Source organism: Salvia miltiorrhiza, chromosome 7, assembly GCF_028751815.1.
Source record: "Salvia miltiorrhiza cultivar Shanhuang (shh) chromosome 7, IMPLAD_Smil_shh, whole genome shotgun sequence".
In the NCBI taxonomy this organism is placed as follows: Eukaryota; Viridiplantae; Streptophyta; class Magnoliopsida; order Lamiales; family Lamiaceae; genus Salvia; species Salvia miltiorrhiza.
In genome coordinates this window covers 31,582,023-31,599,209 of record NC_080393.1, presented here as the reverse complement: position 1 = coordinate 31,599,209, position 17,187 = coordinate 31,582,023, and the positions used below count along the sequence as shown (strand labels likewise).

At 35.8% G+C, this 17,187-nt stretch overlaps 1 protein-coding gene and 1 long non-coding RNA gene across 2 annotated transcripts; both read left to right on the top strand.

The window, feature by feature from the left end:
* Positions 1-241: 241 nt before the first annotated feature.
* On the top strand, positions 242-2,325 carry LOC130996037 (uncharacterized). The gene is made up of 2 exons (XR_009092368.1): positions 242-1,445; positions 2,049-2,325. It is a non-coding gene; the product is annotated as an uncharacterized LOC130996037 (long non-coding RNA).
* A 10,877-nt stretch (positions 2,326-13,202) lies between these two features.
* Positions 13,203-15,016, top strand: LOC130995991 (uncharacterized). The gene is made up of 2 exons (XM_057921524.1): positions 13,203-14,140; positions 14,577-15,016. Exons 1-2 carry the CDS (start codon positions 13,909-13,911, stop codon positions 14,753-14,755), a joined length of 411 nt encoding a protein of 136 aa, XP_057777507.1. The 5' UTR covers positions 13,203-13,908; the 3' UTR covers positions 14,756-15,016.
* Positions 15,017-17,187: the final 2,171 nt, after the last annotated feature.

Genomic DNA, 17,187 nt, shown 5'->3' with positions numbered 1-17,187 from the left:
GGAATTCTGTCAAAATTTTACAGCAGTTTCAAGCTTATGTTTCGATGAGTTTTCATTGCTTGATGGCTCTGAAATTTTAGTATGTTTATCTATGATATGTTTATTTCGTTGCTGCAAAATTTCATGTCTTTTGGATGATGTTTGCTATTTTAAAGATATTTTGAAAAATCCTTGACAGAATCTGTCAACTATTGGTAGACTTCACAAAACGTTTATATCTATTAATCCATGAAGGATTTTGCATCACCGTTTTTTTTAAACGAAACTAGACTTCAATACCTTTCTAAAAACATAAGATTTCGATTTTTATGACCTCTGAAACAGAGCAGTTTATTATTTCAAAAATGCCCTGTTCTGCTGTCATATTTGTCCAACAGTAAAAGTGTATGAGTTTCATTGTTTATTTGGCAGATCATATGAACGTTTTCTCTTGTGAAATTTTAACCAAATCTTCAAGGATACCTTTAGTTTTGGATGATTAAATTTGATGGAATTTTATTAAGGTTTGCCTTGGTTTCTAATGGCCTAAACAAAATTGGCAGAAACTGTCAATCTTTGACAGCCTGCACTAAAAGAGCAATATCTCCAAAAACCTTTAACCTTTTTGGTTAACTACCATTTTTAGAGTGAACTACACTTCATGAAGTTTTTGAGATCAATTGGTATGAGAGTTTATGATGATTGAGTTGGTTGTTATGAATTTTTAAAGATGACACAAAAACAGCAAAACTTTCTAGAAAATAACTTGATTATATTTGTTTTGATGGATGATACGATATGACTAAATGGTGTGAGTTGTGAGAGTTATGATTAACGCACATAAATGTTGGTATCTGACACTCGAACAATTGGTGTCGAGTATAAATGATAGTTTACTGATAAAGAGTTTTGATGATTTTGAATTGTTTGGTTTGCGTTGAAAAGATGTCAAGATGTTAAGTTTTGAGTCGAGAGACGAGTTCACGTAGTGAGATTCACGCGTTGAAATCTCGTGGTTGACATTATATATGAATAGGTCATGCCGAAATTTTTAGTGAAATTAGGATTTGAGCATAGTCAATTCTTGTTGACCCGTGACTCAAATACATGCCTAATGGATAGTTTAACTTCTAATTGGTTAATTAGACGAGATGAGAGCGAATAGATCTGCTAAGAAAGTGGACTTTTCGATGTGTTAAATATTTCTTTTAATTGAAGAGCTGCTAATTATAACATAAGGATGTTATAATTAATGAGTAATGACGAGAGATAATAATTGTTATATTGATTAACAATCAAGAGAGATGAACATTAGAGATACGAATGTTTCATAAAAGAGATTAGATTATTGATCGAGGTTTCTTTTATAACTTCTCATCAATTCTTCATAACAATGAAGGTCCTTTTGGGAAGTAACGACTTGAGGGAGAGAGTGACGTTACTCATTGATACAGAGACACAACGAGGTGGGCATTACTTTTACTATACGTATATAGAGATCCCCTGCTTGTCGTAGGCCTCTTATACGAATGAATGCATGAGATGATTTAACTGTTAATTTCAGTTTTATATATCTATCAAACGAGTTTAATGCTACCTTTGAGCAAGTTATTTCATGACAAAATCTTTGAGTTAAAGTTATTTCAAGTATTGTCTTGCCATAAAATGTTTAAATTTTAGTATGATATCTATCTGCTTTGGCTTTGCCAATGATGCAATCGAATTCGGGTCCTGAGCAGTTGATAGCTATCCTGCCAGGGCTAGTGTACACCAGTGACCGTGAGTCATCTAGCGGGTTGGCCGGTCAAGTGACCGTGAGAGGTGGCCACCTCTCCGGCACACAGTTTCAGATATGATAGATTACAAAAGAACTTAGTCTGATCAGACGAACTTTAAGAATCACAAATGAACTTAGTAAGCTTGGGCCTTTTTAGCGAAAAACTCCCTTGCTGTACTGATTATGATGGCATGACAATTTATAGTTTTGAAGCATGTATTTTTATACCTAGGCATACGTGCCCACTGAGTGCTTTTGTACTCAGCCCTGCATATGTTTTCTAAATGTGCAGGTTGAGCTGATGTGATGATGGTGCTGCAATGAGCGGAGTCTCCAGGGTTGTTAATAAATAGTTAACCTGTCTAGAATATGTCTTCATACATATGTCTAGCTACTTTCCGCTGCAAGATGTTGTTGATGTTATAGTATGTTATGTCATACTTTGAGTCTTAAGAGAATGGTTTCATATGATGTAAAACTTGATTAATGATATTAATTAAGTTTTATGCTGTCTTTCATAGACTGTTTTCAATTGAGTATTAATGAATAAAAATGACGAGTTTTATTAAGATGAGTAAGTTTTACGGCTATAAATGACGCCCCTTTTCTTCCCCTTCTTCTTTAACCCCATCCCTAGTCGTGGATCACTCGGCCTAACTATCCATAGTTAGGGCGGGCTGTGACAGTACTGGGCCCAACATAGTTAGGCAATTCATTTATTTAGTAATATAGGATAGAGCAACCATGAAGTAGGTAGTAGATTTAATGGGAGTCGCACTCTCCAGCTCAGCACCGTGCACGCCAACCGCCTACCCTGAAAATATTTGAAAAGAATTTGGGTTGAGTACTAATGTACTCAGTGGGCATGAGTTTTTGAAATATTTTATGAAATGATGAAAGCAGTTTATCCAATATCACAATCACGACTTAGAAGGTTTTAAAACAGAAACCCACTCCTAAGCATGACAAAATCTTTTTTCGTTGAGGGCGCCCATGTACGTTCGATTGTTACTCGCTTTCTTCCCTCATTCATTGATCTGGGGACACACCCAGTCAGATCCAAAAATCTGTTACTGATCTCGAAACACACCCAGTCATAATCAATAACCTTAACTGTGCTTCGGAACACATCCAGGCAAGCACCCATCCTTATAACACTCTTAATTTGTTAGTGCACGATGGCGATCAACTCATCGAGCCACCAACCTTTGTATACACAATCCTCATTTAACGTTTTAGGCCAAATGAGAATCTCGATCGATGCTTAAGTGAGCCTTAAACAATACAGAATGCACATAAAACATTTATATTGGATAAACAAGTATTTTCATGAAATATCAAAGCTTATATAACTTAAGATACATTGTATGTAAAATAAAGTACACCTCGAAAGTGGAGATTCAACGCTCAGCTCGTGTGAAGTCTCACTGCTCTTGGTTATTCGGACCTACAAGAAATTAAATCCTTAAGTAGGTTCTGAGGTTCTATTCTAATCCCTAAGGGATAGGGAATTTCTAACTATTGATACACTTTGCCTGAATATAATATTGATGAATGGATAAAGTTTAAATAATTATTGGGAATGATTAAGAGTAATTTAATAATTTATAACTTAATGGAAGAAAATTTAAGAATTTAAGAATTCAATGGTGTATAAATAATTAATGATTTAGTGGAATTAATAACAATGAATTAAAAGCTTATAAAATAATTAATAATAATTTAATACTTATAGATTATAAGACTAATCAAAATACTAGTAGGTCTAATTGGAAAAATAATTAGAGCCCAAGTAAAATAATACAACAGGCTTTATCAATTAAATAGGTCCAATTAGTAAATAAAAGAAGTCAGCCCAAAATAATAAATAAAAGAGAGCCCAAGTCTGCCACATAAAAAAAAAGTCGGCCCATTATGAGTAAGAATTTTCGGCCCAGTTCATTTAAAATATATAATGGTGTTGGGAACTTAATGAAATATCCTAATCCTAGTTTTGATGATACCAAAATCAATAGGTTTCACTTGTAATAGACTAGAACTGTTCGAACTCAAGTGTTAGAGTTCTTTTTCTAGTTTAGTTGCTATTCTGAAGACTGAAGACTGAAGAACGAAGGACTGAAGACTGAAGAATGAATGACTGAAGACTGAAGATGCCGACTGATGTAATGATTAAGGCAAAGTCAAAACACTGATATTTGACTTATCAGTCGAAGGATCAGTTTCGACTGATTACTTAATGCGCGCCACGTGGATTCAACGGACTGATACTAAAGTCAAGTATCAGTTAAACATTCTTCCTCAGACTGAATCTCCATCGTTCAAAAGAAGCCACGCACTCCAGAAGTACAGCCGCATTAAATGCAGAGATCTCGGGATCGTCCTTTCTCTGCAGAGGCCATTTCTTTTTGGTGATTACTTTTTCAGAGATGTCGCATCTCCTGCTCTTCAAAGTAGTCGTTCTCACCAAACAAGGAACCTCGAAGATTGAAGCCTCAGCCCAAGTTCAAATTACTCTCTAACGAAAGAAATCTTGAAGACCATCTCCGTCAACGGATCTATTCAAGACGTCTCCTATAAATTGCGCTCGAGGATCACTTCAATCTTCACCGATTCAACAACATAAGCTGAAACGCTGCCGAATTCCTTACTCAGCAAAAACAAGCCTCTCCAAAGTTTGAATCGAAGAAGAGAATCACAAAGCGAAAAATCAGTCATTACTGATTACATACATTCTCTTAGAACTTAGGCAAATATTGTATATCCAAAGCCTAGGTAAAACTGACTGCAAAGAACTTGTTCTTAGTGGTTTAGTTGGCAAGTTTTCAAACCTCTTTTCAACGAACCGAATTGAGGGTTTGTGTCGAAAGGGAGTTCAGACCAGTGTTTTGTCTCCGTGAGATCTTAGTGCCCAGTGCGCGCTAGGAGTGAGAAATCCAACCCAATGTGTTGGTACTGAAGATAGGATCTTCAGTCGTCTCGATTTGTTGTGCACCCGCAAGCACACGTTCAGGTTTGCTGTGCACCCGTAAGCACATGCCCAGTGAAGTTGTTGGTCTGATCAACCGACCGTGGATGTAGGCAGTGTTTTCTGAACCACGTATAAATCTCTGTGTTATTTACAGCTTTCAGTACTTACCTTCTTACTTGTGCTCTCACCTTCCTAAACTGAAAGCTGATTAATTGCAAAGAGAAACCTAACTATTGACAACGTGATTAATATCACATGCTATTTCGAAACAAAAGTTTTCCATTGCGTGTGTTATCAGTCTAACTGATCTATCTTCTGATAGTCAGTAAGATTCATAACATCTCTCTATTTATCAAACTCGACTGAAGCCTTACGTGTATCAGTTAAAGTCTTTGACTTAAACTGATAACTCCTTACTGAAGAGTATTCAGTATCAGTCGTCAACCCTGTTTTGACAAAACTCTTTTCAGTAAACAGGTTGAGTCAGTTTGTATTTAAAGTTTCTTTTTATCGAAAAATAGCCCATAGGCGTATTCTCCCCCCCCCCATACACCTATTCGAGACCCTCCGGACCTAACAAATGGCCCATCAGCAAAAAAATTTAAAAACCCAAAGTTAATAAAATAAAATTTGAATAAACATAAAAGAGAAGGGCTTTATTTCTCTGTCCTCACCCCCTCAAACACGCCTCCCTCTCACTCAAACGTGGCTCTCTCTCTCTCTCTCTTTGTCACCCGCCGCGCCGCCGCTTCCTCAAAACCGGCGAGGTCGCCCGGGCCACGGCGCTCCGTCCCTGCCTCCGTCTCTCTCTCCTGGCGTGCATCGGGCGGCTGAGGAGCGCCGTCGTCGCCGCTGCGCCCTAATTAAGTATGCTATTGATACACGCCCGGTATTTAATAATTATATTATATCAAGAAAATTGATATAGACATTCATTCAATCCTATTTTTGGAGCGATTAAATTGTGAGCCATTGCTAATATATAAGGGAAAAGTATCTCTCATTTTATTTAAACTCTTATATATATATATATATATATTAGATTTTTTCTTTTAATTCTATTTATTGACTAAAGCCCAATATATATATATTTGTATAGTGATAGATTTAAAGCCTTGAGTTAAATTATTTTGACATTAAACCCATATATATAGACTTATTATTATTAAAAAGGGGCCCATGTCCAGATCAGCTTCCTACAGAGTGAAAAAGAGAAAGAGCGTGAATGATTTCATGATTTCTTATTTGACAGAATCAGATGAGCGTGTTCTGCACAATATTTCTTTTCCCTTCCCGAGACTGATTATTCCTTATCCCTAAATCTGGCCACAAAAAAAAACTCCACACGCAACCTCAACATCTCTTCTTCTTTTGCTATTTAATATATATATATCCTCCATGTCCACAAAAATATTCCCTGTTTCTTTCTACAGAAAATCTGCAGGTAACTTTCTTCTCCCTTTTCTCCACTTTCACTGCAGTTACTTTAATGAGGACTAGAATACTCATCAGCGCTATACTTGGAAATACAAGGACATCTTACTTGATTACTATTATTGTTATTATTATCCTTATTGAACGAAGCCAACCAACGCAGGTTTAATTGAAGACCTCAGATAATAAAGGGAGTCAGCAGCGCAGACGAAGAGACTTGGCGGCGCAGACTACCCAAGTTACTCGGCAGCACAGACTCGCCTGCGCAGCTCAAGGGAGCTACTCAACACGGGCAACAAGGGACAGCGCAGATGGGTCAAATCAAGATTAAGGTGTATTAAGGCATTAAAGGGCCTAAATCCAATTATTAAAGTTCATGGGCCTAAGGCCTTTAGGGCTCACTCTCACATCTATAAATAGAAGGTTAGCTTTAGCATTAGGAGGAGAGTTTATTTTGGAAGGAACACACTTGTAAAATGTAATTATCTCGAAACATAGTGGAAGAACTCGAAGATCTCCCGTGGACGTAGGTCTTAACGACCGAACCACGTAAATCCTGTCTCGATTATTGCTTTTTAGATTAGGCGTTGATTTCATGCTTCACCATACTTTTCATTTACTAAAGAATCTTTCTTTCCACTTGTTTAGGAAAAGCTTCCATTAACTTATTACTGCTACCAACTTGGAGACAACAACCGAATCGGTTAAGGTGATATTTTATTCCTCTCTTTTACAAATTCACCAACTCCCTTTTTGTCATCTTCTTAGTGCCAATTTCTGCTCATTTTTGTTACAGCCAAAAACAACAAATACAACAGCATATTCATCAAAACCAAACTGAACAAGGTTCGTTTTGTTCTTTTCAACTCTATTTCAAAATATGTATTCCTCTACACCAAGGCCAGAAACAGACTTAAAATCCCACACATAGACATAAACTTGGATGGTAGACGATTTTTCATGACTACGTAAGGAATCTGTAAATCATAAACTTTTGCTACAATAGATGATTTTACATGAAAATTTGTACAAGCCAAGAACTCAGCTATTCATGGCCTCCAAAATTCTGATTCTTCCCCAAGACGGGAAAATGAAACCTGGGTATTCATGTTCCTTCTTGCCCCTGAATGTGAGAGAGACGAGAGAGAAATGAGGGGGTCTTCTGCCCCGGTGGTGAGGACAGCGGCGGCACGGCGCTGCTCGACCGGCCGCGAGGAAGAGGGGAGAGCCGGCAGCAGCCGCTGCTATGGTGAGGCCGCTCGGGGTGGCTGACCACTGCGAGCAGAGAGAGAGGGAGCGCCAGAGGTCGACTGCGACGTGGTCGAAGGCCAGGCGCGCGTCGACTGCAATTTCCATGACATAAGGAGATGTAATCACCAGCGCCATTTAGAAAAATTATCCAACCATTTGGTAGTCTTCTGGGATAAGTATAATACTCCCTTCGTCCATGAAAGAACTTCCTAGGAGGGAGTGGCACGAGTTTTAAGAAAAAGTTTGTTGAGTGTATTGAGAGTAGAGAAAAAGTTGTTGAGTGTATTGGGAGTGGTGAAAATGTGTTATAATTAATATTGAAAGTTGTGAAAAAGTGAAAAGTAAGTAATTATAAGTGGTGTGGTATAGTCCAAAAATAGGTAGGAAGTTTTTTTGTGGACGTCCCAAAAAGGAAAGATAGGAAGTTTTTTCGTGGACGGAGGAAGTATATCTCACCAAGAGGAGATTTCTTATGCAGATGTTAGAATGGTGTAGATCACTCACAAAATTTAATAGAACACTTAAAGTTTTTTATTAGACATTCTAATAGGAGTTAATATATAAAATTTGCCATTTTGTTATAGTAAAATTAAAATTTGTCCACACATATAAAAACTTAAAATTTGGCCAATTTTTGTGTAAAAATACAAATTTGCCCTCAACACAAAAAATTGGAATTTGGCCACCCCATCTCCCTCATTCACGCATCCCCGATCCCCCCGCCTGCAATCTCCACCGTCTTCATCTCTGTCACCAATATCCATACCTCCATCGACGGCCCCGTCCCTGCACTACCACCACAGGAGAAGAACAGGCGCCGCATGAAGAAGAAAATGAACATCACCAGCAAGCTTCGCCTGAGCACTTCCTTAGCCGACAACAACTGGTTCATCAGCAAAGGCGTCCGCCGCCTACCGTATTCAGCATCGTCTCGCTCAGCCGTCGTTCGTCCCTGTCCCACAGCCACGTAGAAAAAAATGAGAAAAATCGCAAATCCAGATCTAAGACTATTCTATCACAAATATGAAGTCAACCATACAAAAATTCAGAAAATCAACCTCTTTCTCGAAGCCTTTCACCAATTTCACTTCGACCCGATCTGATCTTCAAGGATAGCTGAAAATCATAGGTCATTTCTTTTTCCACACTTTTAACAGTTACTACAAATCTTTCGGTGGTTTTTTAGGATTTTGTGAATCTTTGCCTCATTTTGTTCCACCAATTGTTACAAGAGAAAAGAAGAGATCATTTGAAAAAAGAAAAATGCCCTTGGAAGGAGTATTCATGGAGTCGAATTCATAAGCAGCTCCCGATCTATCTCTCCAATTCAATCCACCTAACCCAACTCCACCAACAATGTGAAACACTATGTCCGATCTAGCAAAGAGCTCCGCCAAGGCGCAGACGCGATACCCACAAAACCCTTACCAGATTAATCATGGCGTCTCAGTTCCCATCAACGGCATCCCGATGTATCACAATCGGCCCTTCCCCTTAATTTGTGTAGAAATTAGTCCATATCTAGATGTAGATAAGTGAGAGTTCAACAGTTAATAATTCATATGCCCTCTTTTGACTTTATGATTGTTCACTTCATCGCACAGTTGTAATTCATTATATAATGGTGTATAGCTGCATGTAGTAGCTATAAATATAAATTATACTTCCTCCGTCCAAAATTTAATGCCCTACTTGCCTTTAAAAATTTGTCCACAATTTAATGCCCTATTCTGTTTTTTGTACCATTTTACTCTTCTTCTTTTCCTATATTTACTACCATTTGCCACTAATGGACCCACCTTAAAATACCTTTATCATTTTTATATTCTATATTTACTACACTTTATCACCAGTGGATCCACTCACAACACCTTTATCACTTTAGTCAACTAACTTTATCACTTTAGTCAACTACCATTATATTTCATCCACATCACTTTTTTCAGCTTTATTAGTCTCCGTGCCCACACCAAAGTGGGGCATTAAATCGAGGACGGATGGAGTATTGAGGTTGTTGGGTCTCGGAGGGTCACTAAACCAGTAGGCTATTTTTCGAAATTTTTTTGAATGACTGAAAGGAGTATCGACTGATACTGAAAGGTTTAGACTTAAGTCAACAATCAAAGTATGTTTCAGTTAAAACAGGGGTGTAGACTGATACTGAAATAGTTTCAGTATTTTGATTTCAGTTAGGCACAGAGCTTTAACTGAAATCCACGTAAGGTTTTCAATCTATAATTGAAATCAGATAAGTGTTATGAATCTTACTGACTATCCAATGATTGATCAGTTAGACTAATAACACCAGCAGCGGAAACGCTAAACTTAAGAAATAGCCTTTTTTATTAACACTTTGTCAGATTTAGGTTTCTCTTCTCAATTTATCAGTTTCAGTTAAGTAAAGAATTTGTGCACAAGTAGAGAAAAGTAAATACTGAAAGTAATAAATAACACAAGATTTTTACGTAGTTCGAAAACAAGTTCCTACGTCCATGGTCAGTTGATCACACTGACAATCACTTTGGGCTTGTGCTTACGGGTGCACAGCAAGCCTTCAACTGAAACTAGGTTTTAGTGTCAATACACATAATTGAACTTCTCTCCTTCTCAGCTCGCAGTTGCAAAGACTACACACGTCTTGCTTGCAGAGGTTAAGAACTCTTGAGTTTAGACAACAGTCTAGAACTCTCTCTCTCTCAAACTCTCTTTTCGCTCAGTTGAAAAGGGTTCGAAATACCAACAGGATTACAGAGAATAGGCTCTCTGCAATCAAAGACTTAGGTTAGGGATTTTACAAAGTAATTGCCTAAGGATGTAAGAGAATTTGGGTAATCAGTAAATTGATTTGAACTTTGGATGTTCTATTCTTCGATTCAAACTTTGAATAGCAGTGAACAGGCTGAGTTGCAAATTTGGCAAAGGTTCAGCTTGAGTGTTTGAATCGGTGAAGATTGAAGATGTTCATCGAGCTCTATTTATAGGCGAAGTCTTGAATAGATCTGTTGGCAAGATGGTCTTCAAGAATTTGGCCGTTGTGAGATAGGTTTGAATTTTAGTTGTGGCTTCAATCTTCGAGGCTCCTGATTTGGTGAGGAATGTCACCTCTAGGTGCAGGAGCATGGTGCTTCTGAAAAGTTGGCGCTAAAAAGGAAAGCTATGCTCAGGAAAGGACGATCTTCAATATCTCTGCATTTAATGCGGCTGTACTTGGTGATTACGTCGATTTCTTTTAACTTAAGGTTCAGTCCGAGGAAGAATGTCAACTGATACTTGAATTCACAACTAGCAATAATATTGGTTGTGAATTCGAATTTTAAAACTTGAATTCACAACTTAAAAAAAGTGATAGTCGTGAATTTGAGTTTCAACTAGCAATAATGTTGGTTGTGAATTCCAATTTTAAAGCTTAAATTCACAACCAATACTATTTTTGATTGTCAAATCAAACTTTAAAAACTCGAATTCACAACTAAAATTAGTGTTAGTTGTGAATTTGAGTTTTAAAGCTAGAATTCACAATTAAGAATAGTCTTATAGTCTTGGTTTTGAATTCGAGTTTAGTGAATAATTTTTAAATTTTTTATGTGAAGGATAAAATGACAAGCGTGGTTAATTTTTAAGTGTTTTATCTTAATAGACAATTTTTATTTTTACTATTTTTAAGTGATCATTTTTAAAATCTACTCATTAATAAATCACAGAAAATGTGTATCTGGCCAAACCATGTGCAACAACAGCACCATCTCCACACATGAGAAATTTTATTTTTGGAAAATAAAATAATAGTAGTAATATTTTTCAGTCTAACATGTACATTAATAATTAATACTAATATTTACAAAATGGGTTATTCTATTCATAACCCCCATTTTACTTCTTACAGCCTCTTTTTAAAATATTAATAATAATTAATTAAGAATTTACTATTTTACCCTATGTTGTATAACCCCAAATTACATTAAATTTTAAATTCAATCGAAATGGAATTCCTTTTACTAATTCAATCGGAATTCTCCTTTACTAATTTTACCAATTTGGTGTCTGCACAGAATGATCAACTTCGACTTGCTCTTCGTAGATCATGTTACCATAAAGGTAGATACATATAGAGATTGATTGATGCTTCGTGAGGGATTCAACCATTTTTAGATCTCACTTTCTTTCTTTTTTTGCAAATTCAAATTTCACTCTATGAGATTCTCTCTCCTCTCCAAATAGTTTCCAAGATGGGGAAAACAAGAAAAGAAATAGAGATATTTTTTTTGGCTGACGGCATGAATTATTGAGAGTGTCGTCGGAGGAATGCAGCAAAAATCTTCTTGTTTGTGAAGAAGGATGCATTGATTACTCGGACATAAGAAATTTACTGTATTTTTTTTTTTTTGTTTCCCTCTTCTTCTTCTTCTCAATCCCTAATTTTCCAACTGTATATTGAGGAAACAGTACAAATGATTTGGTTATCTCGTTGTAATCACATGACAAAAATTGTAGTTTAGCTAAGTGATTCAAATTTTTTTTTTACTGAATAACGTTAATTAGAAGTAAGAAAAGAAGAAGGGGATACCCGAGTAAGGGGAAAGTGAGTTGACTCGCCCTGAAAGGAAAGGGTCAGCTGGTCGGCAGCGACTGGTCGCTGCGGCGGGTCGGCTGCGCCATTGTTGGCAGCGAAGGGGCTCTAGGGCCAGGGCAAATGAGAGCTATGAACGCAAATGGGGGCTATGAACTAATACAATAATATTAAGATAGTAAATAGTAAAAAGAAATTGAAGTGATGAATTAATTTGTAATTTAATGTAATTTGGGAATTATACAACATAGGGTAAAATAGTAAATTTTTAATTAATTATTATTAATATTTTAAAAAGAGGGATGTAGAAATAAAATGGGGCTACGAATAGAATCACCCTTACAAAATGAGAAGGTACGTGATTTTGGCCCAAAAAGTTGAGAAGTCCAATTGTCAAGCTATATTATATAGAAGAATTATTTTTCTTAATCTCTCCTTTTCAACTCCAATCCCACATGTCGTTGATTTGAATTCTGATTTAATGCCAAAATTTTCTTGTTTTACCAACTATGAAGCGCAACTTGTGAAGTACTAATTTATAATATATTTATTTATTTTATTACTCCTTCCGTCCCTGAAATAAGTTCATCTTTTTCCTTTTTGGGACGTCTCCCAAATAAGTTTCTCTTTCTTTCTTTCCATTTTTGGACAACTATCACACCACTAATAATACTTTATTTATTCTTACTTTTTACATTTTCACCACTCTCAATACTAATTATAACACTTTTTCACCTTTTCATCACTCCCAATACTAATTATAACATATTTTTCTCCACTATCAATACACTTTACAATTTTTCCTTAAAATCCGTGCGTCCCAAAAGTGGAACTTATTTTGGAGACGAGGGAGTATTATTTTTTTTAATAAATCTATGCAGCCACATTGTGGTCATACACACACTAGTATAATAAGGAAAATTTTGATTTATTTTATTTATTTTTTAAAATAAAAATAGGATTTAGTTATTTTACTATATTCTCTACGTTGTACTTTTTTTTATATTTTTTTGCATTTTTTATTTTTAATTTATTTTTTAATAAAAATAAAAAAGTTACCAAAAAATTATAAAAAAATAATTACAATGTAGAGAATATGATAAAATAACTAAATCTTATTTTTATTTTAAAAAATAAGTTAAATAAGTTAAATTATTTTTTATTTAAATAAATTGTGAGTGGCCACAATGTGGCTGTTTAACATTCCTCTATTTTTTTAGGGGAAAAATGAAATTGCATTACAATCAACGGTCGCAGGCGGCGTGGTGACCTACTTCTATCACAACCACACTCGTGTTTTCTCTCTCAACAAAATCCAGCTCACACTGCACGCAGCGGCCGAATTCATTCATTATTTTCAAATAAAATAAAGAATTATACAAGCCCTAACCCTAATTTTCGAGATTGCATACACATTGAGATAGATATAAATCCACGCATCCCTTCACCTTTCTCAAATCACAACCCTTCTCCAATTCCTCTCCGTTCAATTCGAATCGATACCTCCCAAACTCTCATCTTCCGCCGCTACCTTTCGATTTCGCTTTTGTCACTTAGATTTGGGGCTTTTCCTCTTTCAATCCCCTTTTCAGTTTTACTCTTTATTGTGATTATCCCAAAACGATTCAGAACTTTCCTTTGTGAATGGTGGAAATCTCGAGCGCACAATTAATGGTCATCCCTTCTTCTTCTTCTTCAAGAAGAGGGGTTTCGCTTTCGACCACCAATTCTTTCTGCTTCGGGTCCTGTATGGAAGGCTGGTACTACCGCTGCCTCGGCCTCGACCCGTGAACTCCCGATTGATTACTTTTTCGTGATTTTTTATTTTCATTTTTTGCGAAGAACCCCAATTTTTGTTCTCTTTGATTTAATTCTTTGGTTGCTTTCTCCTTTCGTCAAAAGAAATCGTTAAAGAAATTCGAAGGAAAAAAAATGTTGCTTTACAAGCAGAAGAAGAATCAGGCGGTGAAGGTAAACCGGTTCTTGATCAGCGTTACGTTTCTGGGTAGCGCCGGTCCGATCCGGTTCGTGGTCAATGAGGACGAGCTCGTTGCTGCTGTGACTGATACTGCGCTGAAATCGTATGCGCGTGAGGGCAGGCTCCCTATTCTTGGATCCGATCTCAATAATTTCATTCTCTATTGCCCCATTGCTGGAACTGAAGGTACTAGATTTATTCTTAATTATATTTATCCTGTGAATTGGTATGCTTGATCAATTCATTTAGCGCTTGTTAGTGTTGCATAGTTAAGTTTAGCCTCAATTGATTTGGTGTACAACCTTGTAGATAGTTAAAATTGGGTGCTCTCTAGTCTGGCTTTGAATTTCTTTATTTACTTGTGTAATTTATCAAAAAAAAAAATGGCTGCTTTTGAGGCGCACTCCTATTGTAATTAATGAACCTTAATTGGATTTAATCAGCGTGTATGTTGCATACAAGTTTTTTCCTTGATTTGTTTTGCACAATTATAAGCCTGTATTTTGATGTCTGTGGAGCTGCTTATCTTCAAATTTTAGGTGGCATAAGCTCAATTACCGTATGTAAAAGTTTGATAATTGGTTTGTTTATAGTATTGATTCATATATGTGATCTGCTGCAGCTCTGAGTCCATGGGAGACGATTGGATCAGTTGGTGTTCGGAATTTCGTGCTGTGCAAGAAGCCTCAAGCTGAGAAGGCCATTGACAGCGAGAAGCTGCCTCCGATATCTCGCAAGGGGTCTGGCAGCTGGAAATCATGGTTCAACAAATCAATCAATCCCAAGATATCTTCTCATTGAATAAGTCATATTTGCCTCTTTTGGGAGCTGTTTATTGGGGTCTTTGAGAGTTTGATTATCTATGTTTTGTTGGTTTTCTATTTGGGTGTGATTTGGGGTTGAAATAATTGGAACCTTTGTGGTTCTGCTGCCCCAATAAAAACAGAGTTGCTTGATTTTGATTGAGTCAATTCTTGGCTTGAGAGTGTTTCTTCTTTGCAGTCATCAACTTGTATCATTATGGATTGATTCCTCATTAAACTATACTATTATTTTTATTTAGCTTGCTCTCTTGTTTCAAAATTGGTGGCTCCTCCTAAGATTACTGATTGTATTTTTGGGTATTTCTTTTGTTACTGGGCGTTGAAGTTAGAGGCTTATTCGTACCAAACAATGTTAAATTATTGTTGTTGAGTCTTAAATAATTAGTGAATTATTTGTGATGGTACTTGTTCTATGACCATCTTTTTAGAACGATTGATCGTGCGTGTTTCTTGTCAATTGTCATATACATAAATTTGTTATTCTTTTGTAACAAATAAAGGAGATAGTTTTCGATTCTAACTTGGCTTTTGGACTCACCAAACCATTGAAAGATATTAATTTGATACTCGACCTATTTGATTCTTTTCACATTATATAAATTCGAGATGACGTTAGATTCGATAGAAACTGAATAGGTCATGTATCACATTAGTAATTTAAAAAAATTAGGAGTTCAGCAACATGCAGGTCTACTAATAAACTATCAACTGCAAAGAATACCGGTCATCCCTGGGAATGGTAAATGCTTATTTCTACTAATTGGTTCGAGCTTCGATGTAGATAGAGAAAATAAAGAGGTTTTCTAAAATACCTCCTTTGTAGATTTTTTTATTTTTATTTTTTTTTATAAGTTATGTTATTTTTATTTTTTATACCATAGTTAATTAGCGAGGATTAGGAGCGGCAGGGGCGGAGCTAGGGGTGGGGCAGGGGGGTCACTGGGCCCCCCTGGGATTTTCAAAAATAGTAGGGGTATTTTCGTAATTTTATATTAAAAATAAAAAATATATAATTTTATCTACATTATTATTATGTTGAGCTATTTTAAAATGTAATTGGTATGCAATATTTAGAGTTAAGACGTTTTGAAGAAATGAACACATAATTAATTTATACATATCCTGATTGGATTGGATTCTAGAGATTTATTTTTTTAATTTGATATTGAAAGTTATTTTGTCTTACAAAGTTTTATGAGATTTTTGCAAATAAAATCACAAACTATTTCAAATTTATAATTTTAAAGTGACTTTTGACCGTGGCGAATTAAATCACCATTTTTTCAATTTTTTCAATTACGTCCCCTATTTTTTTTTCAATCGTCAGAGTGTTGAATTGCAGCTTACGTGGATTAGTAAAAATGACGTCGTTTTTGTGAGGCCTAAACGACGCCGTTTCGTACAATTTCAATTAAAATTTTTTTCAAATTAGAAAGAGACTGTATCTTGTATTTGCACCATAATTTTCAATATGTAGTAATTTTATTGCAAAATACATCGTAACATGAAATATTACATGGAGAAATAATTCACACAAACTTCAAGTTAACAATTCGACAATCGAAAAATTTAGGGGATGAAATTGCAAAAATTAAAAAAGATGAGTGATTTACTTTGCCACACTTTTTACGTTAAAATTTTTTTGGACCCCCCTGAATTGAAAGTCTGGCTCCGCCCCTGAGGAGCGGGGATATTCTAGCTAAAATAAAATTATAAATTATTTCTAATAAATAGTAGAAATTCTATTTGGATCAGTTTAAAAAATAGTAGAGTATATTTTTATAGAAGATGGGCACATTTTTTAAAAAAACACGTAGAAGTGGGTCATTTTGTACTTTTCAATGTTACTGTTGTTAAATCGATGAGAAGAAAACTACTGAGTTATTATAGCAAGTGAAAAAACTTTAAACCCATAAAAATTCTACTTAAATTTTTTGGCACAGGGCATGCAAATACCTTCATCAAGTTGAATCCCCCTTGTCGACAAAAACTGGATCTACCAGTGGCACTGGCGAGGATAGAGTTTACTTCTCAAGTTTCCTTTTTATCATACTTAATTAACAACTAATTTAATTGACAAGCTTCATTAAACTAACTCGAACAAAAAATCAAATACTCCCTCCGTCCACAATTTAAAGCCCCACTTTGATGTGGGCACGGAGACTAAGAAAGCTGAAAATGGTGATGTGGATGAAATAAAAGGGTAGTTGACTAAAGTGATAAAGTAGTTGACTAAAGTGTTAAAGGTGTTATGTGGTGGGTCCACTAGTGATAAAGTGTAATAAATATAGAATATAAAAATAATAAAGGTGTTGTATGATGGGTCCATTAGTGGCAAATGGTAGTAATTTTAAATAAAGAGGGAGGGTAAAAAGGTACAAAAAGCAGAATAGGGCTTTAAATTGTGGA

Bases quoted from the DNA above. Each gene is read 5' to 3' on its own strand.
- LOC130995991 (XM_057921524.1), top strand. From the start codon at position 13,909: ATGTTGCTTTACAAGCAGAAGAAGAATCAGGCGGTGAAGGTAAACCGG. The intron at 14,141-14,576 runs GTACTAGATTTA...GATCTGCTGCAG, and splicing joins CCCCATTGCTGGAACTGAAG to CTCTGAGTCCATGGGAGACG.